The 24,972-nt window shown below is 40.0% G+C and overlaps 1 protein-coding gene across 6 annotated transcripts in view; it reads right to left on the bottom strand.

Moving 5' to 3' along the window:
- The window catches only part of Ssh2 (slingshot protein phosphatase 2), a 244,798-nt gene that overhangs the window by 106,007 nt on the left and 113,819 nt on the right, over nucleotides 1-24,972 (bottom strand). For 2 of the 6 annotated variants that reach the window (XM_021178062.3, XM_021178061.3), the window contains exon 1: nucleotides 1,473-1,763. The exons of the other annotated variants lie outside the window; for them this stretch is intronic. In XM_021178062.3, coding sequence (XP_021033721.1) covers nucleotides 1,473-1,600 — 128 coding nt within the window. In that variant the 5' untranslated portion in view covers nucleotides 1,601-1,763. Of the gene's footprint in view, nucleotides 1-1,472; nucleotides 1,764-24,972 lie in introns of those variants that run through there. 6 annotated transcript variants of the gene reach the window in all.

Genomic DNA, 24,972 nt, shown 5'->3' on the forward strand with positions numbered 1-24,972 from the left:
GCTAGAGGCCTTGGATCTCCTGAAGCTGGAGTTACAGGTGGTAGTGAGGAACCTGAAGCAGTGTGAGAACTTGTCTTCCCCAAGCCATACTCCTTACTGATGACTGTGGAATCATGGCTCCAGCTCCAGGATATTCTTTTAAGAAGTGGAATAATGTTGCAGTGTATGCATGTAGGGCATTTTGCTCACCCATTGACTGTTCAAGGATGGGTCTTACACTGCCCCCTTTCCTGAAGTACTAATAAAACTATTCATTTGAGTGTGGTTATTAAATTTCAGACTATTCACTCCTTTCCTCCTCTTTCAGTCCATCTCCTCTCACCTCTTTAGAGTTAGGTAGTCTAGTGTGCAGACTTTAGCGAACTGGGCAGTAAAGTCATTTCCCCCCTTTTGCTATCTTTCTCAGGAGTTCCACCATGATTGACATAAAGGAAAAATATGAACCTCAAATCCGTTTAATTCAATTGGCAGGATAAAACAGTTTATCAATAACTAAAATAGTAAATTAGGAATGAATGTATCTACAAATCACTTTATATGCTATTCTCTGTGCTTTTAATAAGCAATAATGAAAAGTTTTTGCTGGACATTAAATGGAGAGGGATGGTAGCAACCCTGTTTGGGGCTGGCCTAGGGAAATCTCAGCAGGTGATTCCTCTGAAGACAATTTAGAAGGAACTCAAACACACTAACTAAAACTGCTACTATCTTAAGTAACCTTAAAGCTATCCTCTGGATTAAAGACAGAGTTTGAATTCGTGGAGTTCCTCTACTTTCGACTTTATAACTGTGAAGTGAGATTAACCACAAGCTTCAGCACACAGCTCTTACAAGCAGGCAAACCACAACGGAAAGGAGTAACAGCCTGACTTCAAAAACAATGACGATTTAAAGATGAGTGTGAATCCTGCACTTGAGTGATTCAAAGAGTACAGGAAGGCTTGTGTTGTATGTACTAGTCAGGAGGTCATAAAAGAAAACCACTGAAATCCAATTTTCTGAAATCGGACTACAGCAGCATGAACCTCTTTGTGTGAACCATAACAGAAACGTATAGTCAAATGCAAACTTAAATAAGACTCACTACACTAAGTTGGTTGCCAGCAGGATCCACAGGACCCTTGAAACATTTCTGCCGCTATTCTGATTCTATCAACCATTCTCCCCAGTCTCGCGTGCTACAAAGTTCGGCAGTCACTCAGTCACCATAGACGTCTAAGAGGTTAATCCATTTTCAGACTCCTTCAAAGTTCACCGATATTCTTCCAAAAGATCTGTTCTCTAGGTTCCGGGACACTCCTTGCCTCCACGAATCGCCCAACACCTCCACCCCACCATCCAGACCAGATGCATCTAGACCTCGCAGCAAGCATGCTGCGTTTTCGCCCTAGCTCGCTAATTCGCGCCCCAGAATGTCTGGAAAAGCCGCTTGGAAAAGCAAACTTTCTGAGCATTTGCAGAGGCGGACTCACAGCTGGTTGATGGCGTTCTGCGAGATGACCGCATTGGCAGAGAAGTAGGGGATCATGTCGGGGCCACCGAGGCTGCAGGTGCTGGCAGGGAGCGCTTTCCTTTCGCCGGTCAAAGTGCTCAGGGTCATGAAGTCGACTCACACTGAATAGCTCCGCATCCTGGACCGGCGTTGGAATAACCCGGGCCCGAGACGCTGGTTCCTGGCGGCCGACCTGGGTCCGCCCGGGAGCTCCGAGGTAGCCGCCGAAGCCCCGGGGCTCCGCCGTGTACTCTGGGCAGTCGGGCGCTGCCAGCAGCCCTCCCCCACCCGCGTCCGGGGCGGGGCGCCTGGGCGGGGCGGTCTAGAGCGTCCGGAGGGTGGGCCTCGCCGACGCTCCGCCCCAGGGCTCCTAGCGCCCACGCGGATCCCTCAACGCTTACAGTCCTCCTGGGTAAGGGGGCTGCGGGAGACAGCAGCCTGGGTGAAGGGAGAGTAATGGGCAGAGAAAATTTCTCTACTCCGAATGCTCAAATGAAAAGTACCGTATCTTAAACAGATCTATGTACTGTAGCCTCTTAACCAGCTCTATGCACTGTACTGCAAACAAACCAAGTTTATGAATGGTCTTCAAAGTTTTTAAAGGTCTCACAAGTTAAATATGTATCAATGGTTTTCTTGGGTCCTCAAAAGGTGGAACTAGAGAGATTATAGTGTGTGACAATGTGGACAAGAATCTGCTAACCCTTGTAAATAAATATAGAGGGTTCAACAGCCTTAGTTGTATGTACAATTTGTGAAGATTAAATATCCCAATGCCCAAACTACACATTGGACCAATTAAATTTTAATGCCTTTGGAACGAGATCTAGATGTCGGTAGTTTTCGAAGATAGCCTGTTGTTTCCATCTACGGCGTTTCCCATCAAAGGGCATTCTCTGATGCCTTACAAGGTTTAAGCCCTTCCCATGCTCCTTGCAATGGGCTGTACAGTGCCTTTCACCTGATCAGGAACTAGCTCTGAAAAAGGAGCCTCTTTCTGTTTCAGGTCTTGGTTTACAGGGGCCAGTACACCGAAGCACCCCGCAACTCCTCATCCTCCAGCTCCCCTCTGGCTCTTCCTTTCTTACACCAGGGCAAATACTTTAGGGACCACTGTTTTTTTAGTATCTCTCTCTCTCTCTCTCTCTCTCTCTCTCTCTCTCTCTCTCTCTCTCTGTGTGTGTGTATGAATGAATGAATCCAAAAGCCAGAAATTAGTGAACTTTAAAAACAACTTTACTAACCAACTAGGAAAGACTTTCAATGTATTAGAATCAAGAAAAACTCAAATCTTTGTTTTATATGAAAGTACAGGGAACGGGGCCTAGCAAACACAGGAGTGGATGCTCACAGTCAGCTATTGGATGTATCACAGGGCTCCCAATGGAGAAGCTAGAGAAAGTACCCAAGGAGCTAAAGGGATCTGCAACCCTATAGTTGGAACAACATGATGAACTAACCAGTACCCCGGAGCTCTTGTCTCTAGCTGCATATGTATCGAAAGATGGCCTAGTCGGCCATCACTGGAAAGAGAGGCCCATTGGACTTGCAAACTTTATATGCCCCAATATAGGGGAATGCCAGGGCCAAAAGAATGGGAATGGGTGGGTAGGGAAGTGGGGGGCGGTATGGGGGACTTTTGGGATAGCATTGGAAATGTAATTGAGGAAAATATGTAATAAAAAATATTAAAAATTAAAAAAAAGAAAGTACAGGGAAGTTTGACAATATTCAATATGCTAACAATGAACATAATCTAAACATAAAAATTTATGCCTAAAACTAGAATTACTTTTTTATTAGTTGTCCATAAAACTTCAAGCCATTACCAAGGTAATGCGGGGCTCAGAATCCTGTGAAGCATACAGAAGGTGGTTTCTAGAGTTTCCTAGGGGTCTGGCAGTAGGAGAGACCCACGTGGCAAGTGAAGAGTTAAGGGAAAGTCTGGATGTTAGTTTCATCATCTTCATCCATCTCTAGGAAGGAAATGTTTTAAAGATTTGTTCAAGCTGTGTCAGCAGGCACCCAAATGGCAGTGTAAGAAAAAAAAATCTGCTGATACACCCCAAAATAAATTGCTTAAAATATCTGGCAAACTTGCCAGTTTGAAACTTCTTTCAGGCTGTAATTTATTACAATCTCCTACTGTGATTAAAAAAAAAAGGCACTTTAGAACAGCATTAAGGTGAGCCCAGTTCCTTTCATGACACAGCAAGAGATGGGAATTTTTATTGAAGTCAGTATTAAATGATGTCATTTAGGAAAGATGATGGCATGGCAGTCATCTTTATCTGAAAAACAATTCAGCAGAAAATGTGTATTACTTGATCCAATAAAACTCATTACATTTAGAAATGCGAGGGATGAAGATTTCATAGATACAGATTTTGTAAATATGTATCCTTATGCCACACAAAAAGGTTCCTACAGTGGTACCCCAGAAGTGCACAGTCTTTTGGTTTTCCCTTAAAAGACCTTTGTCAGCCATTCAAGTAAGAAGACTTAAATACCTCTAATCCCGTCCTTTTAAATTCTCCTTTTGAACAGTAACTAAGGCTTTGATAAGTCCCTTAATGTAAAACTATATAATAAGATCTTTAAGAATTTTTTTTCAGCCAGGTGGTGGTGGCACAGGCCTTTAATCTAAGCACTTGGGAGGCAGAAGCAGGTGGATCTCTGAGTTCGAAGCCAGTTTGATCTACAAATCTAGTTCCAGGACAGTCAAATCCCCAAATTTGTTTTGAGAGTTGAAAATCTTAGACAGACTATTCTCATATCAATTAAAGATTCTGAGGAGTCAGGGGTGGTGGTGCATGCCTACTGTACTAACACCTGAAAGGCTGAAGCTGCAGATTCACAAGTTTAAGGCTAGCCTTCACTACATAGGCAGACTCGGGCAATAAGGTGGCTCAGTAGGTAAATGTGCAAGCTGCTAAGCCTGACAACTTGAATTCACAGAGTGGGACTCACATAGTGGAAGAAGAGAAATGTCTTCCACAGGTTAGCCTCTAACCTCAGTACTGGCACTGTGGTGCTGTGGTATGCCCACACTTGTGTAACCACCCCCCTATGCAGCCAATAAATAAGTATAATTTTAAATGAAGCAAGCAAGCAAACAAACAAATAGACTAAAAAACTTTGAAACATGAAATATATTTAGTTCACTTAAGACAGACACCTAGTTCAAATCGACAGTGACCAGCCATTAAAGACTCTGGCTTTGGAATTAACGAACTGCATTGAGTATTAGCTTAATTTATTAAGTTGTTTTGAGGATTAATTAAAAACAGTATCTATATTTAAAAAAATACTTAGCACAAAGATCTTCTCTTTGGCTTTAATGTTTGCCATACTAAGGTAAGGCTCAATACTGACCTTACATTTTCACTGAGAAAATATTGGAGATGGTTTTCTTTGTTTTTTTTTTTTCCATAAGCATTAAAAAGTGGTAATGACTCTGATATAAGAAGTTCTAGGGTGGGACATTGTGTCATACATGTTTAATCCCAACACTCAGAAGGCTGAGACTGGAGAATATCTGTGAGTTTAAAGCCAGCCTGGTCTACATAGAAAGTTCTAGGCTAGCCAGGGCTAACAGTGAGACCCTGTCTTAAAAAAGTAAGATCCAGGCCCAATGAAATGGCTCAGTAGTTAAGGACAGCTGCTGCCAAGGCTCATGACCTGAGTTCAATCCTACATGGTAGAAGAAGAGATCTGATTCTTATAAATTGTCTCTGACCCCAGTGCATAACACACATACAGGAAAAAAAAAGAAAGTTAATTCTTTTCAAGATATGTGGACAAAAGCACTGTTTGGATAGGATGACAAGTTTTTATTATCACAAACTTGACAGTCAGCTTCCAGTAATAGAAAGGGACTTGTATTTATTTCATTACCTAGAAGTTGATGAAATGAATGAAAATTGAAATACATAAAAACATTATCATTTCATTTAGGAAGTTTTACTGTTTCTGCTCATAAGTTAGTCACATTAACTCACTATTACAGCCTATAGTCATCTGATATCTGTAATATTTACTTCATTTTTCTACTTTTAAGCTTTCAAATAATAGCATTAACTTATGCAAGTGTATTATTTAAGTACTTGGTCATAAGAAAAATGATTATACTAAGGTGAGGACTTCCTTGTGTTTTGATGTTTTCTCTAAGGGTTTGATCTAGAGAAATAAATAGTAAATTAATCCCTTGAGTGTCAAAAAGAAGAAAACCAACACTTTAAACGTTACAAAACAAAAATCTTGTTACCCGGAGTAACACAACCTGATGTATCTTTTAATCTGCAAAATGCCAGGATAAAACTCTCAAGATAATACCCCCAATTTCTGATTTATTGTCCAGACAGAGCTATCTTACTACACTAAGGCAAAGGCACTCACTCTTCAGACAATACAGTGCACCACAGTGTTAACAACAGCTCCGCAAAGCCAGCGTGTTTTGTGAGTATTTTCTTTTAAATACCTGACAATAGTTTTAAACACTTGAGTTGAACAATGCCACTGAGCTTTTATAATCATTTGCATAGAATTTCCCACACAAGAGCAATGTGGAACCCTGAGAAGATCTGCATCTCAACACCAGAGAAAGGCTCTCTAAAGCGTTCCTCCCACCTGGTTGGAGCCACCATATGCTCCTGCACAAGGACATGCTGCAGTCCTGCTTTCTTCAGGTTACAGAAGCCTGACACGTCTATTGTTTAGTAAAAATAATAGGCATTTATGGGATCACTTTTCACATTCAACACACTTCACAAAACATTAACTGTTTAGTTCCCGCTCTATTTCTTCATTCTGTTTTTTAACCACTTAAAAGTCATAGTAACATATGGCAAGGATTCAGAAGCGGAAAAGAAAAGCCACTTTTCTCATCTCTGTCATGTCACACTTAGGCAATTACAACTGTTTTCATAAAATGTCCTCACATATGCAAATATGAGTGAGTGTAGCTGTCCTCTAGGGAGATCACATGATAAATGCACACATACAATTGTATGATGTGTTTTATTTTGCTTCTCATTGACATTTATCATTATATCTTGGGTATCTTCTTGTGGTTATATAAATCTATTTGATTCTATTTGTTTTAGAGACAGGTTCTCCCTACATAGCCCAGGCTATCTTGGGACTCACTATGTAGATGAGGCCTTGAACTAAAGAGATCAGCCTGTCTTTGCTTCCTGTGCCACAATTAAAGGCATGCACCACCACACTCTTTTAAAGACACATGTTATATGACCATATACAACTTGGGTAAACAATTTGCTGTTGATAGGTATTTGTTTCCAGTTTTTATCACTGAACATGCTTTTATACTCTGAGGGAGAAGAGTCAGTTGTTACCAGGGATTAAACCCAGAGCTTCACAAATGGTAGGCTTTGTAGTTTTTCACAATTATGTGCACACTTGTGAACTTAATTGTTACATGGATGCTTAAGAGGTAGAACTGCAGTTAGTTAAACGTATTTTAAGTATCTTAAGATGTGGTAAATATTAATTAATTGCCCTTAGAAAAGGGTTTTCCCTTTGAAATCTTTAGTCTCACCTATCCCATGAACTAGTAAATTAACTTAGGGCCCAAGATGGCCTTCTGTGCAATTGTCTGCCTATTACATTACAAATGAAATATACTGAGTGCTGAGGAGAGAGTTCAGTCAGTAAAGTGTTAGCCTTCCAACCTGAGGATCTAAATTTGATCCTTAGAACCCCACATTAAAAAAACCCAAACAAAACAAGCCATTGTATGTAATTCTGATATTAAGGGAGGGAAGTTAGGGGGTTCCTAGTGCTTGCTGGCTGGCAGCCTCATGTTCTGAGTTCCAGACCAGTGAGAGACTATGTCTCAAAGATCAGAAAAGAAAAAAAGAAGAAAAGAGACAAAAGGAGAGGAGGGAGGAGAGGAGAAAGAAAGGAGCAGATGGCACCCATGGAAACGATCTCCTAGGATTTCCTCCAATCTCTACATGTTTATGTACAGCCAGATAGGGATACACCTCCCTCCCCAATACATCATAAGAAAAAAAAAACTGCAGGATTGTGTGGCACACACCTTTAATCCTAGCACTTGGGAGGCAGAGGCAGGTGGATTTCTGAGTTCGAGGCCAGCCTGGTGTACAGAGTGAGTTTCAGGACAGCCAGGGCTACACAGAGAAACCCTGTCTTGAAAAAACAAAACAACAAAACAAAACAAAAAAAGAAAAGTAAATAGGCTGTTAACTGAAACTAGGGAAAATACAAGATTGTAGAGTGAAAACACTGAAGCTGGGAAGATGGCCCAGTGGTTAGCTCACATGCTGCTTTTCTGAGACCCTCACTCATATCTCAACTGCCTGTAACCCCAGGGGAACCTAACCCCTCTGACCTCTGTGGGCACTAGCATTCCTGTGCAAGACTTCCCCCATATGTAATTAAATAATAAAAATAAATCCTTTAAAAAAGAAAACATTATAAAGAAGATATCATGGATTATTTATTTCAAATAATTATTTAACTATAATTCAATATATAAAATGCATTTTATTATAATTTTATTTATAATTTTATACACATGTATAAAATGAAATCATACCCATCCCCAGTTTCCCACAGCTCTACTATATTCCTCCTAGCATGTTCTTTCTCACAATTTAAACTACTTAAAGATAATATAAATTTATAATACATTTTAAAATGGGGCTGGAGAGATGGCTCAGCAGTTAAGAGCACTTGCTACTCTTGTAGAATACCCAAGTTCAGTTTCCTGCACCCACATGGAGGCTTACAACCATCTGTAAATCCAGTTCCAGGAGCTCTGACACCATCGTCTGCCTTCCTTGGGCACCAGGTACACATACATGCAAGCAAACACTCATATACATAAAATAAAAATAAATCCTTTAAAAACAGATACTTTAAAATACAATCAATGCTAGCCCTCATGCTATATAAGGTAGGAAAATGAGTCAAGTATGACCTAATACGGAGAGTATAGTAGAATGAAGTGAGACAGAATGCAAGTGAGTTTGAGAGTAACAAAAATGGCCGGGCGTGGTGGCGCACGCCTTTAATCCCAGCACTCGGGAGGCAGAGGCAGGCGGATTTCTGAGTTCAAGGCCAGCCTGGTCTACAGAGTGAGTTCCAGGACAGCCAGGGCTATACAGAGAAACCCTGTCTCGAAAAACAAAAACAAAAACAAAAAAAAAGATGGAGAGTAGAGGAGTAGAAGACCTTGAAAAAGGGAAATGATAATTGATAGGCTGAGACTCATTGAGCTAACATTCAGTGTGCGCCATCAAAAATTCACACGCATTGGAGCTGGAGAGATGGTTCAACGTTGCCCTTGTTAAGACCCTGGCTGGGTCTCAGTCCCACGAGGCAGCTCATAACTATCCATAGCTATTGTTGCAGGGGATCCTATTCCTTCTTCTGACTCTGTGAGCACTAGGCATATTAAATTCAGATGTATTATCCCAATTTTCAAATGTAACTTACTGAGTTATTATCATCATGAGGTTCACAGAGGTTAAATAATGTAAGCAGTCACATTAGTATTTCATATTTATTTTATTGTATGCATGTGAGCACTTTGCCTGCATATGTATGGTCTGTGCATCACTTGGTACTTGGTGTCCTTGGGGATAAGGTGTTGTTAGATTCCCTAGAACAGTTGTGAGCCACCATGTGCATTCTGGGAATTGAACCTGCGTCCTCGGCAAGAGCAACAAGTAAGTACTCTAAGTTGCTGAGCCAGCTCTACAATTTCCACAGGAAAATTTCAAACTTAGCTGGTCATCCTGGCTTCAGAGCTTGTTTTTCTCCCTATCTTCCAATTTTTTAAAAAAAATTTGGGGGTGGGTGGGGAGGGGAGATGGTGTCATGGTGCATGTATAGAGGTCAGAGGACAACACACAGGAGTAGGTTCTTTCCCTCTACCTTGTGGATCCTAGGGTTTGAGCTCAGGTTGTCAGTCTTGGCAACACATGCCTTTACCTATTGAGCCATTTTTCTGGCCTGGCCTTGTTTGTTTTTAAAGGGAGGGTCTCTTTGTGTAGGCTGGTCTAGACTTAAATTCAGCATTTTCCTGTCTCAACCTCCTGAGCCTGTGTCACCATACCCAGCTAATTCAGTGGTTTTTGTTCTCTGCTATCTTCAAGCCTTATTATTTTCAGTGTTCAAACTGTTTCCTATCGAAGACCACTTTCATCTAGATCAAGTTATTCATGTAAAATATATACTTGAGGCCTACTTCATTCTTAGTTCTCGAACACTTATAAACCCTCACTGGATTCTTAGTGTTGTTTTGGAAGAGTGTTTCGTGTACTTCAGAATAACCTTAAACTTTCTATGTGGCTGAAGATGACCTTGAACTTCTGATAATCCTGTCTCTACCTCTTTTTTTTTTTTTTTTTTTAAATTGGGTATTTATTTCATTTACATTTCCAATGCTATCTCAAAAGTCCCCCACATGCTCCCCCACCCACCCACTCCCACCTCTTGGCCCTGGCGTTCCCCTGTACTGAGGCATATAAAGTTTGCACGACCAATGGGCCTCTCTTTCCACTGATGGCCGACTAGGCCATTTTCTGATTCATATGCAGCTAGAGACACAAGCTCCATGGGGATACTGGTTAATTCACATTGTTGTTCCACCTATAGGGTTGCAGATCCCTTTAGCTCCTTGGGTATTTTCTCTAGCTCCTCCATTGGGGGCCCTGTGATCCATCCAATAGCTGATTGTGAGCATCCACTTCTGTGTTTGCTAGGCCCTGGCATAGCCTCACAAGAGTCAGCTATATCATGGTCCTTTCAGCAAAATCTTGCTAGTGTATGCAATGGTGTCAGCGTTTGGAAGCTGATTATGGTATGGATCCCTGGATATGGCAGTCTCTAGATGGTCCATCCTTTCGTCACAGCTCCAAACTTTGTCTCTGTAACTCCTTCCATGGGTGTCCTGTCTCTACCTCTTAAGTGCTGGGCTTAGAGGACTGTACCACCCTGATTTATACAGGGTTTTATCACTGGATCTGTATTAGGTAAGGGAAGCTAATTATCATCAGCTTTATTTCAGAGATGAAACTGCAGGCCTAGAAGGTAAGGACCCAAATTTACCTAGTAGGTATCAGAGCTGGGATTTCAAAGTATGTCTTCCAGTTGGATCCAATGATCAGTCCAAGGCTTATTGGGTTGTGTTAGATGTTTTTAACTCCTTTAGGATTTAAAACTATGTTATTCAAGATGGGCATGGTAGTTCACACCCTCTGTACCAGCACTGTAGCATCTGAGTGGGAGGGCTGTACAGCCAGACTGGCTCAAAAAACAAATCAGAGGGGCTGGAGGGATGGATCAGTAGTTAAGAGCACTTGTTGCTCCTGCAGAGGACCCAGGTTCAGTTCCCAGTCACTGCATTATGGCTCACAACCATTCATAACTCTAGTTCCAGGAGACCTAATACCCCTCTCTGTCCTCCTCAGGTATTTGACATGCACATGGTGCACAGATATACACACAACAGGTAAAACACCCACATTTACACATAAAATGATAAAAATAATTTTAAAAATTTAAGCCAGCTGTGATGTTGTTTACTTTTAAAACTAGCACTCAGGGGTCAGAGGCAGGCAGATCTTTTTGAGTTAGAGGTCAGCCTGATCTGTATATTGAGTATTGAATTCCAGACCAGCCAAAGCTGTGTAGAAAGAACTTGTCTCAAAAAAAAAAAAAAAAGGCAAAACAAAGAGAGAAACAAATAAAATTCACCCTATGTTGCTCAAGGTCTTATTCTTTATCATATTCTACATACTATAAACACATAGTTACATATGATAAGATATGAAATGTATATGAATTTTCTAACTGTTGCCTGTATATCTTACCTTTCTAACGAGGCAAATCCAACACGGCCAGTCTCTGGAGGAGTATACAGAGTAGCCCAGAGCACATTCTGCCTGGATGACATCCTTTTATACCACAGCCCACTGTATCTTTCTTGAGACTGTCTTTTTTACATTTATTCACAAATTAGGATCTAGAGACAAAAATTTCCCAAGGAACGCATACATTAATTGCTGAGGTGCTTGTCCTTTGGAGCTCAGCTTTCCTGCTGAGTACCTAAGGTTCCTCTTCACCTCTCCCCGCCTCATTCCTCACCTGCTGCCTTTTGCCCTGTAGATGGATGACTTTTCATACAGATAATCCCAGAGAAGGCCTGGAATATGACCCAGCAGTCAAGGGCTTGATTTTATTTTTAAGCCTGCCCCAGACTTTCAGGAGCCAAAAGTTCCAATTGCAGCAGGACTGATTCAGCCCTTTCACAGGCAGTTTAGTGCTGCACAGTCTGCTCAGAATGGTCAGGTTTCCAGCCCCTGGCAGAGCAGCGTCGTTATCTCTGCCTTCATGTATCCACTTCCCTGGCAGCATTTCACGTGCTATGTCTTTTACTTTGAAATCAAGTGGACACGCAAAAATCACACACTTGTACAACTATGCAGATTTTTTAAAAATTAGGTATTTTCCTCAATTACATTAGATTTTTTTTTTACCAGCTATGTCCCATATGTTTAAAGAATTTAATTAAACACAATGCTTATCATCATAATTCTCTTGAGTTAGGCAAAACTAAGGAGTATACAAGATGTGTTCCTTAATCTTTGCTAGAAAGTGGTCACTTTTAAAATGGTCATTTTTAGCTGGTCCCTCAGCTAACTTGAGCAGAGACATCTTCTGTTAGAGTCTGTCCATCACTTCGGCTAGAAGGCCAACGGGACCATGGATCTTCAGTGAAGTAAAAAATACTTTGCAAGGGAGATGAAGACTAAGTAGCAAAATCTTTCTATTCATTTTTAATTGTGAAATATTTCATAAATGTATCTGCTTGTATACTAGTCAGATAATAAGAGATATGTTTTAATATTTTACTCCTTGGATTTTAAGAAATTAAAAAATCATTTAAAAACTCTGGTAACCTTTTTGAACTCATTAACCCCTCTCTTTGTAAGAGATTACACTGGAGTTTGGTACTTACCTTTCTCTTCATGTTGCATATTATGCATAAGGTAATCTCTAATAGAAAACTCATTCAGGAAACCACTGTTTATAAAGCATCTAAATGATGTTTTTAGTTTACTTTTGATTGACATATAAAATACATACAGAAATGCAAACTAAAGCTTTTTTTGTTGTTGTTTAAAAACTTTTAATCTAGAACGGGCCAACAAGATGGCTCATTGGGTAAAGGTACTTGTTGCCTACCTTATGTTCCAAGTTTGATTCTCAGGACCCCATGGTTGAAAGAGAAAACCGACTACTGTAAATTGTCCTATAATCTCTACATGCACGCTGTGGCACCCCCATTCCCTCCTTCCTCCCCCTCCCCAACAACATACACACAATAAAGAAATAAACATACTAAACAAACAAACAAACATACCCCTTGTAGTTCAGGGATGGATAGATGAGTAGATATGTAACAAATCCAATATAGCAAAATGTCAGTTTTAGAACCTAGAGGTTGTATTTGGGTGTTTACTATATGATTCATCGAATTTGTTTGCATACTTTAAAATTTTTAAATAAGATGCTGGTGAAACAAACTGGAAATAAAGGTTAGAGACCTACAATTCCACCCCTGGAGAGGCAGGGGCAGGAAGATCACCATAAGTTTAAGCCATCTTGTGTTACATAGGGGGCCCTCTCTCAAAACAAACAAAAGTACTAGGGAAAAACCCACCACTATTTCCTATGTTGTCTAAAGTCTTAAAGGGTATTAGCTGGTTTCAGATATTTAAGGAACTGTCTGTTACAGGAAAGCAATAATTAGGTTTGATAGTTTAATTACTGTTTGAGCTTTTGTCTTATATTATTTAAGTATTATCTAGTTCCTTCAAGATTTATTTTCACAGTTATGCCTTGGAAAGCAATTATTCATCTTTTATTTTACTATCCTTTTTTGGAAAAAATCATGATAATGATAAAACCCAATACTGAAAATTGGCTTATGAGCATCCTTAGTAAGTGTTTTATTTCTTATGTAGTAATCAGTGTTTTGTTTTGTTTTTTTCTTCATTAATCATGAATGTCTTTGGCCTTTGTGGTAGTTTGAATAGATATGGCTCCCATAGACTCAAGTGTTTGAATGCAGGGCCCATAGGGAGTGGCATTGTTAGGAGATGTGGCCTTGTTGGGGATGTGTGGCCTTGTTAAGGTAGGTGTGGCTTTGTTAGAGGAAGTGTGTTATTGTGAGGGTGGGCTTTGAGGTCTCCTATGCTCAAGCAATGTCCAGTGACACAGTCTCCTTCTGCTGCCTTAGATTCAAATGTAGAATAGACTCAGCTCCTTCACCAGAACCATATCTGCCTGCATGCCACAATGTTTTTCACCATTATAATGGACTAAATCTCGTAAGCCAGTCCCAATTAAATGTTTTCTTTTATAAGAGTTGCTGTGGTCATGTTGTCTCTTTACAGCAAAGAAGCCCTAACTAAGACAGCCTTGTAATTATTGTCAGTTTGTAGCTCAGAACTCAATTGCAATAACTTAACGGTTTAAAAGGGGATGATAAACAGTGAAAAAATGGCCAATCAGAGCTACAGAAAGCTATAGTAAGTCCCTGTCATCAAACCAAACGATCCTCCCCCTCAAAACCAACACAGTGAGATAGCAGTTATAAATAAGTAAATCATTTGTACAATACTACCTTACTATTTTAAATATTTTCATATTTGTTTACTATTTATACCTTAAGTAGGAGCATTTTTGTTTTAGTGACATCTTAAAGCAACCACATCTAATTTAATAGTAATTACATTTTGCAATTGGAATAGGTAAAATAACAAACTTAGAGAAAACCAAGGTTGAATGGTGTTACAACACCTGGGCTTTCAAAAAGCCACTGCAGGGTATGATGGCTTGTAATCCCAGCAACTAAGCAAAATCAAGAAGATCAGTGAATTTGAGGTCAGCCTCAAGGAGTGTTTTAGGCCAGTCAGAGCTACACAGCAAGAACCTGTCTCCAAAAAACAAAAACACCCTCCAAAATAAAACATTTTTTTTATTAGGTATTTTCCTCATTTACATTTCCAATGCTATCCAAAAAGTCCCCAATACACTCCCCCCCCCCAACTCCCCTACCCACCCATTCCCACTTTTTGGCCCTGGCGTTCCCCCTGTACTGGGGCATATAAAGTTTGCAAGTCCAATGGGCCTCTCTTTCCAGTGATGGCCGACTAGGCCATCTTTTGATACATATGCAGCTAGAGTCAAGAGCTCTGGGGTACTGGTTAGTTCATAATGTTGTTCCACCTATAGGGTTGCAGATCCCTTTAGCTCAAAAGGAATGCTTTTAATGAAATTGATTCTGTTGGGTCGAAAATAGTAATTTCACCTTGGAAAATGAGAGCTATTATTGCCCCAATACAATTTTTATAAGATTTATTTTTATTGTTTTAAATTATGTACAGGTGTGTGCCTGCATGTGGGCATGTGCACATAAAGTGAAGTGCCTGCAGAAGCTAGAGGCATTGGGTCCTCTGGAGCTGGAGTTATGGACAGCTGTGGGCCTCTTATTGAGGGCACTGAGAACTAAGCACTGGCCCACTGGTAGAGTAGTAAGTGCTCTTAACTGCTGAGACATTTCTCCTCAACACAATTCTTTATTTTTTAAATTTTTAAATGATTTATTTATTTTTATTTCATGTGCATTGGTGTTTTGTCTGCATAGCACATACTATATCTTTATAAGGATGTCAGATCCCCTGGAACTGGAGTTACAGACAGTTGTGAGCTGCCATGTGGGTACTGGGAATTGAACCTAGGTCCTCTGGCTGACCCATTTCCCTAGCTGGTCCCCCCCCCCCCCAATTCTTAACAATAACAATGTTTAAATTAGGGGCCTCACTATGTTGACCAACTCCTAGGCCTCAACTCCTAGGTTTAAGTAATCCTGAGTAATTGGAATTGCAGTTGTGTGCCAGTGTGCTGAGCTTTAACCAAACTTTTAGAGGAAACTTATTTACCAGTTAAAATTAGTATAGGGCCGTAGAGATGGCTCAGTGGTTAAGAGTGCTGACTGCTCTTCCAGAGGTCTTGAGTTCAAATCCAGACAACCACATGGTGGCTCACAACCGTCTGTAATGAGCTCTGATGCCCTCTTCTGGTGTCTCTGAAGACAGCTACATTGTACTTATATATAATAAAATTACTGTAACCATGTCCAAGATAATTTTAAAAACTGAACGAAGATGAAGACATGATGAAATAACTAAAAAATCAAGCCCTTGGTGAAATGTGCTGGCTATGGAAAGACACAGTAATTTTCACACCACAGAAAGTAGATTTTAGGCCTTGAGTGATAACTGAGTGGAAGGTTTAGCTAGCAGTGAATGAACAATTAAATAAAGTTGTTTTCTGCTTACATATATTCTAGATATCGCTTAGGACAGAGGTAGATGGTTCACTAGTCAATCAAACTGTAATAAAAACATAGTTCCCTACAACTGTTGTGTTGAAGTTCTTTATAGTTTAATGTAATTTAAAGTATCACTTAAGTACACATTTAACACTTAGTTGCTTTTTTGAAACAGGGTTTTACTATGCTGCCCTGGCTAGCTTGGAAATCACTGGTAAAACGACTGGTCTCAAACTCAGAGATACACCTGTCTCTGTCTCCTGCATGCTGAGATCAGTGGAATGCACCTGGCACAAGCTCATTCTTTTAAGAAGAAACTCCATCTCTTGGAGGCGGGGGGGGGGGGGGAGAGGAGCAAAAGCACAGAAGTATTTTATATTTTGGCTAGAAAATAAGCTTCATTTGTAAAACATACAATCTCTGCCTAAAGGAACCATAAGGTCTGGAGAGAACATGGCTTCGGTGGTTAAGAACATTGCAGAGGACTCAAGTTTGGTTTCCAGTTTACATGAGTTTCCCTAAAACTTATATGTGTGAACATACACACACACTATTTACTCTGGTTTCTCTTCAGATTGTATAAAGGCACCTGGTTTTTCTGTAGCTCCTTCGCCACCAAAGTTTCATATTGAAAATGAATTATCCTGGGTGCATTACTGCTTTATTTCTCTGATAAAACACACCATGACCAACTTATAGAAAGAAGGTTAGCTTAATAATTGAATTAATAATATTCAGCTTTACTAAGCCAAATATTCTAGAGGAAGAAGAATCAATCTGTGATAACAAGCAACAGCGGCAGCAAGGAGCAGACTCTGGGGCTAGAACAGTAGTGGAGGGCTCACATCTCGAATGACAGTCTGGAAGCAGAGAGAATGACCTGTGGATGGAGAAGGCTTTTAACCCTCAAAGCTGGTCTGCAGTGATGTACTTCCTCTACCAAGTAAGTCTACATTCCCTAAATCCACAGAAACAATGCCAATAACTAAGGACTAAGTATTCAAGCCTCTGAACATAAGCAGGACACTCTCATGTAAACCATCACACTGGGCATCATTGCCAGAACGATAGGTATACACAAACATTAAGCTCTTAACTTCACACGAATTCAAAATTTAAAAACAGACAAATGGAAACAAAGGGTAGTCATATTTTTTCTAAAGACCTTCTCCCACTCTTAATCTAAAGGAAGGACAGCTTTAGACTCACAAACTAAAGCATTAACTATATGTATAAATGTGTATATATGGTACTGGTTATATTTTTGACATGAGAGAATTTAAAAAACAATCCTATAGTAATACAAAGAGACATCTAGAACATAGAATGTTTAATTTATTATATTGAATCTTCAAAAACAGGGCTTTCAAAGATTCTCTCAAACATTGTACTTGGACACATATATACATAGAGGTAAACAAAACTGCATCAAGAGAATGTCAGCTCTGCTAGGTATTGTGTTATGGTAGAGAATGTATAATTATATATAAAATATAGCTCATAGTAAAGCAGGGGAGAAAGATGAGGCAGATGAAGAAATAGCCCTCCAGATACTCTGTGTTCTTATAAGTAGCACAACTTTCACACAATTGGACTTGCAGGATGTGGTTCCCTTTGTCATCCTCACCCCATGGTGCCTGGATAAAACATTGTTCAAGACCCTTATAAGTTCTTTATATGTATTGAATATTAGTCCCCTATCTGATTTAGGATAGGTAAAGATCCTTTCCCAATCTGTTGGTGATCTTTTTGTCTTATTGACGGTGTCTTTTGCCTTGCAGAAGCTTTGCAGTTTCATGAGGTCCCATTTGTCGGGAGTGTCAGCATTCATGGTGGCACATACTAGGATTGCAGTAGTTTGGAGATAGAGGCAGGAGTATTATGAGTCAAGTAAGGTTGTTGGAAGACTTATAAACTATGTAAAGATTTGTTTTGGTAGGCATGAAGTTATCCTAGCTTTGGAAGAATTCCTTTTATAATTATGAAAAGAAATAATACAGGGCCAGTGAGATACTTAGCAGGTAAAGTACTTGTCACTCAAGGTTGACTACCTGAGTTCCATCCTTGGAACCCACATTAAAGGTGGAAGGAAAGATGGAGTCCACAAAGTTGTCCTCTGGCCTTCACATGTGCACCATGGGATGTGCACACTCACATCCATATTATCTACACAATAATAAAAACTAACATTTATTTTTATTATGTGTGTGTGTGTAAGTGAATGCTGTGTATGGGTGCCTGAGGAAGCCAGAAGGAATTAAATCCCTTGGAGCTGGAGTTACACTCGCTTGTTTGCTAAATGTGGGAACTGAACTTGAGTCCTCTAGAAGAGTAGCATGCACTCTTAACTGCTGAGCCATCTTTACAGTCCCCATAATGCTTAAAAAAAAAAAAAATGAGCCGGGCGTGGTGGCACACGCCTTTAATCCCAGCACACGGGAGGCAGAGGCAGGCAGATTTCTGAGTTCGAGGCCAGCCTGGTCTACAAAGTGAGTTCCAGGACAGCCAGGGCTATACAGAGAAACCCTGTCTTGAAAAACAAAAAACAAACAAACAAAAAGAATGGCTGGCATGGTGGCACATGCCTTTAGTTCCAGCAGTAAGCAGAGACAGGCAGGGTCTCTGTGAGTTCCAATCCAGATCTGATCTATGTAGAGTTTTCTAGGATAGCCAGGGCTACATAGAGAGACCCTGTTTTAAAACAAACAAACAAATGATTACAAAGGAATAATGCTAGCAACTATTGACTAAAATAATATAAGCATAGGTACTTCATGTTTCTCCTTATAGAATATTTTTATTATGTTGTTGAGGCAAGGTGCCCAAAGAAGCTTAAAACCTATTTTTCCAATAGAGGAAAATAGAGAAGCCAAGAATTTACTTTCTAGAAGCCAAATAATCATGGACCAAACATAGACTGTCCTTACTTACATATAACGATAGTGCTGGAAGTGTTGTGAAAGGAAAGCAGAGGTCTGTGAGAGTTTGAGGTCAGAGGTTTCCCACTGAGAAGCAAGAGCTGTTATAAACACAAGTAGGTTGCAAACACTTACATGTTTCAAAGAGTTTCTAAATTTTCTGACTTTTGTTTGGTATATCAACTGAACAGCTGTTTTAAGGCCAGGTTAGGTAATTAGTAACAGGTCCTTTTTCTCTCTCCATATGGCTGCTTAGCTGGAGGAAATTCTTAGTGAAACATTAACTCTACAACAGTCTGGCAGTTATGCTTATGAATATGTTCTTCTGCCTCAGGACTGTGGAACAGTCGTGAGTAACAGATCAAGGGCGTGCATGTTTTCATAATAAATATCTAAGTCATGAGCAGTTCTTTTGAACAAACCTTGCCAAATGGCGTTAAACAGCTTTAGAAATATGCCAAGTTAAAAGGGATTTGACCTACTGATCTAGAAGTAAGTTTCATTTCTAATTTAATGCTAGATTTGTACTAAAGATTTACTACTTTACTACGACTTTAGGATCCGAAGTGTCACAATTTTTCTTCTTGCTTTTCCTTAGAAAATGGTCTTAGCATCTTATGAAATAAGAGGTTCAATCACAGCTCAAAGTTACAGAAACTAGGATGCCAGTTTTTGGAAGTGGAAAATAATTCAGATGCATAGTAAAAGTACCATCACCTTATATCCAACTTGATGTTTGGTACTTACTATTTATTACAGTTTCCTATATTTATTTTAACCTCACAGAAATCCTATAAGGATAGATGTGCAGATGTTCTCATTTACCAATGAGGACTTTGTGCCTTACATAGTTGAGGTCTTTCATTTACACCGCTTATGACTGTAATGACTGCACTGCTGGGCATGCAGATTTTGTGATGACTTCTTTGTATGCATAAAACAACAACACTTGTAGGTTTGGAATCCTATCTAATTAGATAGTGCTCTGGCTAATTTTATGTCAACTTGAAATAGGCTAGAGTCATCTGAGAGGAGGCAACTCCAATTGAGAAAATGCTTCCAGAAGATTGGCCTGTAGGCAGACCTGTAGAGCCTTTTCTTTTCTTTTCTTTTCTTTTCTTTTTTTTTTTTTTTTTTTTTTTTTGCGAGACAGGGTTTCTCTGTGTAGCCCTGGCTGTCCTGGAACTCACTCTGTAGACCAGGCTGGCCTCAAACTCAGAAATCCCCCTGCCTCTGCCTCCCAAGTGCTGGGATTAAAGGCATGCGCCACCACTGCCTGGCTTCTAGAGCGTTTTCTTAAGTGACTGATGTGAAAGGGTCCAGCCCATTGTGCATATGGTCATCCCTGGGCTGGTGGTCCTGGGCTGCATAAGAACTGAGCAAGGCACAGGGAACAAGCCACTAAGCAGCACCTTCAGGTCTCTGCATCAGCTCCTGTTTCCAATTTCTCACTCTGTTTGAGTTCCAATCTGAACTTCCTTCAGTGATGGACTATGGGTGTGGAACTGTAAACCAAATAAACCCTTTCCTCCCCAACTTGTTTTCAGTAGTAGTGTTTCATCACAGCAATGGTAACCTAAACTAAGACAGACAGGAAGGGTAAAAGAGAACTGAATTTTCATGCCCTAAATACTACTACAATGATGACTTTTAAATGAGGTTTTATTCCTTATTATATAGTATAAAAGAAAATATCTATAATTTATATTTTTTCTTTTTAATTCTAATTTAAAGAGCAGATGCTATTTTTTGCCTGGATGACCTTTTGTTTTTCAGAAATCCTGTTTTCTACAGATCTGGTAGAAATATGGTTAAGTATTTGGACTTTTAAAAAAGACCATTATTCTACAAAGAATACTAAACACTCCACAGCTTAATTTTATTAAATGTTGTTTAATTCCACTTTGTAAAAATTTTCTAGCAGGTGGTTTACTCCTTATCTTTTAAAATAGTTAAATGTGAATGTTAATAGAATGTGAAAACACTGGTAATTTAAAGTTTTTCTTACCCTGAAATCTGTTTGTGTGTTCATATGTTGTGGTGTAAGAAAGATCATGGATATTAGGTGTTTATAAACCAACAAACAAGAATATCAGAAGAATACAAAAACTTGACTTTACATTTAACTTAGCAGTGCTGAATTAAGTGTTCAGAACAAACCTTTTCTAATAGCCTCTTACTCTTTCATCCAAAGCAAATAACTTACAGTGAGCAGCCAGAAAAGTATATTAACTTTTTAAAGATTCCTGAGGCTTCTTGCTGGAAGGTGGGATTCTTATTCAGGGTTGTGCTAGGAAGGCAGAGAAGTCACTACAATGGACAGACAAATCCTTGGTTCTTACTATACGCCACTTTTGAAAAAAAAAAACCTTTTATTTAAGTGAGGAAATCCTCTTTAGAGAGGGTGACAGAACTATAGAGAGGTAAACACATATCTCGGCATGATGGCATGAACCTATAGTCGTCTGGAGGCTGGGACTATAACCACTTTGACAAAGAGTTCAAGACTAGCCAGGGCAACATAGTGAGCCCTCATCTACAAACAACCCCAAAACAAAATACAAAAGTTAATTATCTAGTAGTGAATTACCTTTTTAAAAAGTTTCCCCTCATTTTTATTTTTAACTATGTGCATGTGTTGTATGTGGATATGCACAGGAGTGCAGGTGCCTGGAGGTGGAGGTAGTTGTGACCCACCAGATAGGGTGCGGGACCTAAACTCTTAACCTCTGAGGCATCTCTCCAGCCCTTCATGAATTGCCTTTAAAACTATCAGATATTTAAAAATCTCTCTAGTTTCTGTGATGGCTATTTTTTTGGGGGGGTCAACTTGACACAAACTACAGTAATCTGAGAGGGGGGAACCTCAACTGGGAAAATGCCTCCATAAGACTGGCCTGTAGACAAGGCTATGGAGCAGTTTCTTGATGTTTGCTGCGGGGCCTGTGATGGCTCTGGGGTATATAAGAAAACAAACTGAGAAGTGAGGAGTAAGACAGTGAGCAGTGTTGCTCCACGATCTCTGCATCAGTTCCAATCATCAGAGTTCCCATACCTCGAGAGTTCCCACTCTGACTTCCCTGCATGGTTGTAAGAGGAAACAGGCCCCCTTTCCTCCCCAGGGTGATTTGTATTTGGTCATGGTATTTTATCACAGTGATAGACAGTTTCAATTCATAAATTCATCGTTCATTTACCTAAACAATTTAACAATTAGGTACTTCGTGCCTATTAGTTCCAAGTGTTAGTAGTCTGGACCTTAAACATGAGAAAAAGTAGATGGATGCTAATGTCCTAGAATGAAAATGAAGTCTGTGCTGAATGAGAGATGTGATTCATGGACTTTCACTGTTTGTTCTTTTATTCCTTTCCTTTTTCAAAAAACACAACCTCTTGCTAGCCTAGGCTGACCTCCTACTTAACAATCTCTCTGCCTCAACCTCCTGATTCGACTAGGTTCATTGCTGCCTTCACCAAATCATTCTATAGGTCTATAAAAAGCAGTAGTTTTAGAGAAACATTAATGGCGAATGCACCAAACCCTTCCCCTAAGTGAGCTGGACTACCCTGTGAGTGTCTTTTAGAGACATGCAGTTGTATGTATTCTGTTTCTATACATTTTTTAAATTGACAGAAAAGAAACTTTTCTCCTGCCCTAGATTATACATTCAAAAATTTCTGTTTCCTTGACTACTTTGTTTTGTCAGTAGGGCAGGGTTATTCAAGATAATTTGCTAATTTGGTAAAGTCATGGCACTACTAATCAGTATTAAAAACTTTAAAATACTTCAGAAACTCTGTAAAGGAAAAGACAGGAGGCCCGGTAGAACTTCACATCATTGTCAGTTTCCAGAACCCACTCACTGCCTGGATGCCTTCAGGCTCAGCATGGCAGAGTTCCTGTTAGGGTCTTCTCAACGTATGCAGCTCCCTGTCCCTGAGGGTCTAAGGCAGGTTCAGTACTGAGGAAGGTACTATTGGACTCAGCATAAAACTGTAGCACAAAGCTCAGGGACTTCGCAGAATATTAGCTCCCTTCAGGTAGACTGTAAATAAGGAACTTGTTGAGGATTCTCCTTGAGTGTGCCATAGTTTGCTTATCCATCTAAAGCAAAATCTCTTGCAATATGCTTTCCCTGGAGAACTGACTAGATTTTAAGATCTTTTTATGAACAGGATATGATAGCCTTTCATCCAGCACTGGGGAGGCAGAGGCAGGGAATCTCTGAATTTGAGGACATCTTAGTCTATGTGGTGAGTTCCAGGAAAGCCAGGGCTACACAGTGAGACCCAGCCCCCAATTCTACAAACAAACAAACAAACAAACAACAACAAAAAAACATTCCCCAAAACAGATAGAAAAAAAGAACTTTTTAAATTACATTTTTATTTTGTGCAATATGTTGGGGGGGGGCATAAGACATGGTACCCAGGTAGGAGTCAGAGAACAATGTGGGAGTCGGTGTCCTTTTGCATCATGTAGGTCCCAGGGATTGAACTCCAGTTGTGATGCTTGGAAGCAGCACTCTTCCTTATTGAGCCAGTTCATTGGCCCTAAGAAAAATATTTTCACCACTTCTATGAGGCCTACTCCACTATATAGTATTTAGCTCAAAAGATTCATCATTAATCCCAAATAGTTCAACAAAGACCATGGCCATAAACAGTCAACCAAAAAAGGCCTTCCCTTTTCACCTCTGTGATACCACTACAGTTGTATTCTACAGACCCCTCTGAAAAGCTTAGCTACTAATAAGTTTATTTTCAGTTGGTTTGTTTCAAAAACTCTGAGTCCTGTATTGTGGTCTTTCAATCTGGGTAGGGTAGGCAGACACAGGTAATCTGGTACGGGTAAGCAGCTGTAGCCTGTGGAGCTGAGGAGATGCACTGAGATTATTACCGGCCTGCCTCAGAGGAATGTGTAGGTGAAGAGCAGAGGACTGAGGAGGACGCTGGCAGGCTTTGCTTCACTTGCTTCTTTATGCCTTGTCGCTTTTAGAGGATTAATGCTCATCATGTAGCTCAATGACAGAATATTTATCTAGTATGAGGGGCCCTGGATGTAATCCCCACCATCACAAAATAAATACCCAGATATATAAACAAGAAGCACAAAACATTCTAGAGAGAAGGCTCATACTTTACCTACAAAGTATTACTCAAAGAAAACTTAATAAGAAGGGCCAGTGAAATGGCTCAGCAAGTAAAGGCACATGCTGCCAAGCTTCACAACCTGAGATCAATCTCTGGGACTCACAGAATGGAAGGAGAGAAACAGCCCAATTCTCAACAGATGTCTCTGACCTCTACATGCACAGTGTGCATTCCCTTCCCCCAGATAAGGAAGTAAATCTAGAAGCAAACAAATGAAAACTTAATAACTTAATGTGTAGTAGGACAAAATAATGAAATGCTTCCTAGAGCATTCTACATAAGTAAGGCTAGAAAGAGAATCATTCAATCATCATCTTCTATCCATAGAAGATTTGAATTTTGTAGAAAATTTCAATTTCATTATAAGCGGTTCTGTGCACAGTCAGCTAGTGGCTGATTTTACTGCTCGATCTGGAGGGTGTTCCAGGCCCTTCCCTGCAGTTTATCCCTCTTGCAAGGAATGAGGGACAGTAGGTAGTAATTATATTATTTCAATTGTTTGAGAATTTTGCTTTTCCCCATTAAGCAGACAGGATCTCACAGCCGTACTATTGTACTCAGGCTGGCCTTCAACTTCAAGGCTCAACATCTTCCTGCTTTAGCCAAATGGTTGGACTATGGGCATAGAATCCGTGACTGTCAGCTGTTTCCCCTCACCCTGAGAACAGCTCTTTCTGCTATCACTATACTGTCGCCTTTCCTCATTGTCCTGCCTCCACTAGAAAAGAAAACAAAACTAGCATTAAATTTGAGATCGGCTTACACAGTATGACCAGCGACATTAGCTAGCGCTCGATCAACTGTCTCTAACGGGAAAGCAGCGGACTACAAGAGACTGAACTGTATCTGCCTCTATTTCCAACAGACTCACGTTCAACTTTCGCTTACGAAAATAGCCGGGAAATTTTTATTAGTCCTTTTTTTTTTAAAGTTAATATAAAATTATAGCAAAAAAAAAAAGGAACCTGAACTTCAGTAACACAGTTGGAACAATCCGCAGCGGCGGCAGGAGG

Source organism: Mus caroli, unplaced genomic scaffold (assembly GCF_978045245.1).
Source record: "Mus caroli unplaced genomic scaffold, Mus_caroli_1 scaffold_13, whole genome shotgun sequence".
Classification (NCBI taxonomy): Eukaryota; Metazoa; Chordata; class Mammalia; order Rodentia; family Muridae; genus Mus; species Mus caroli.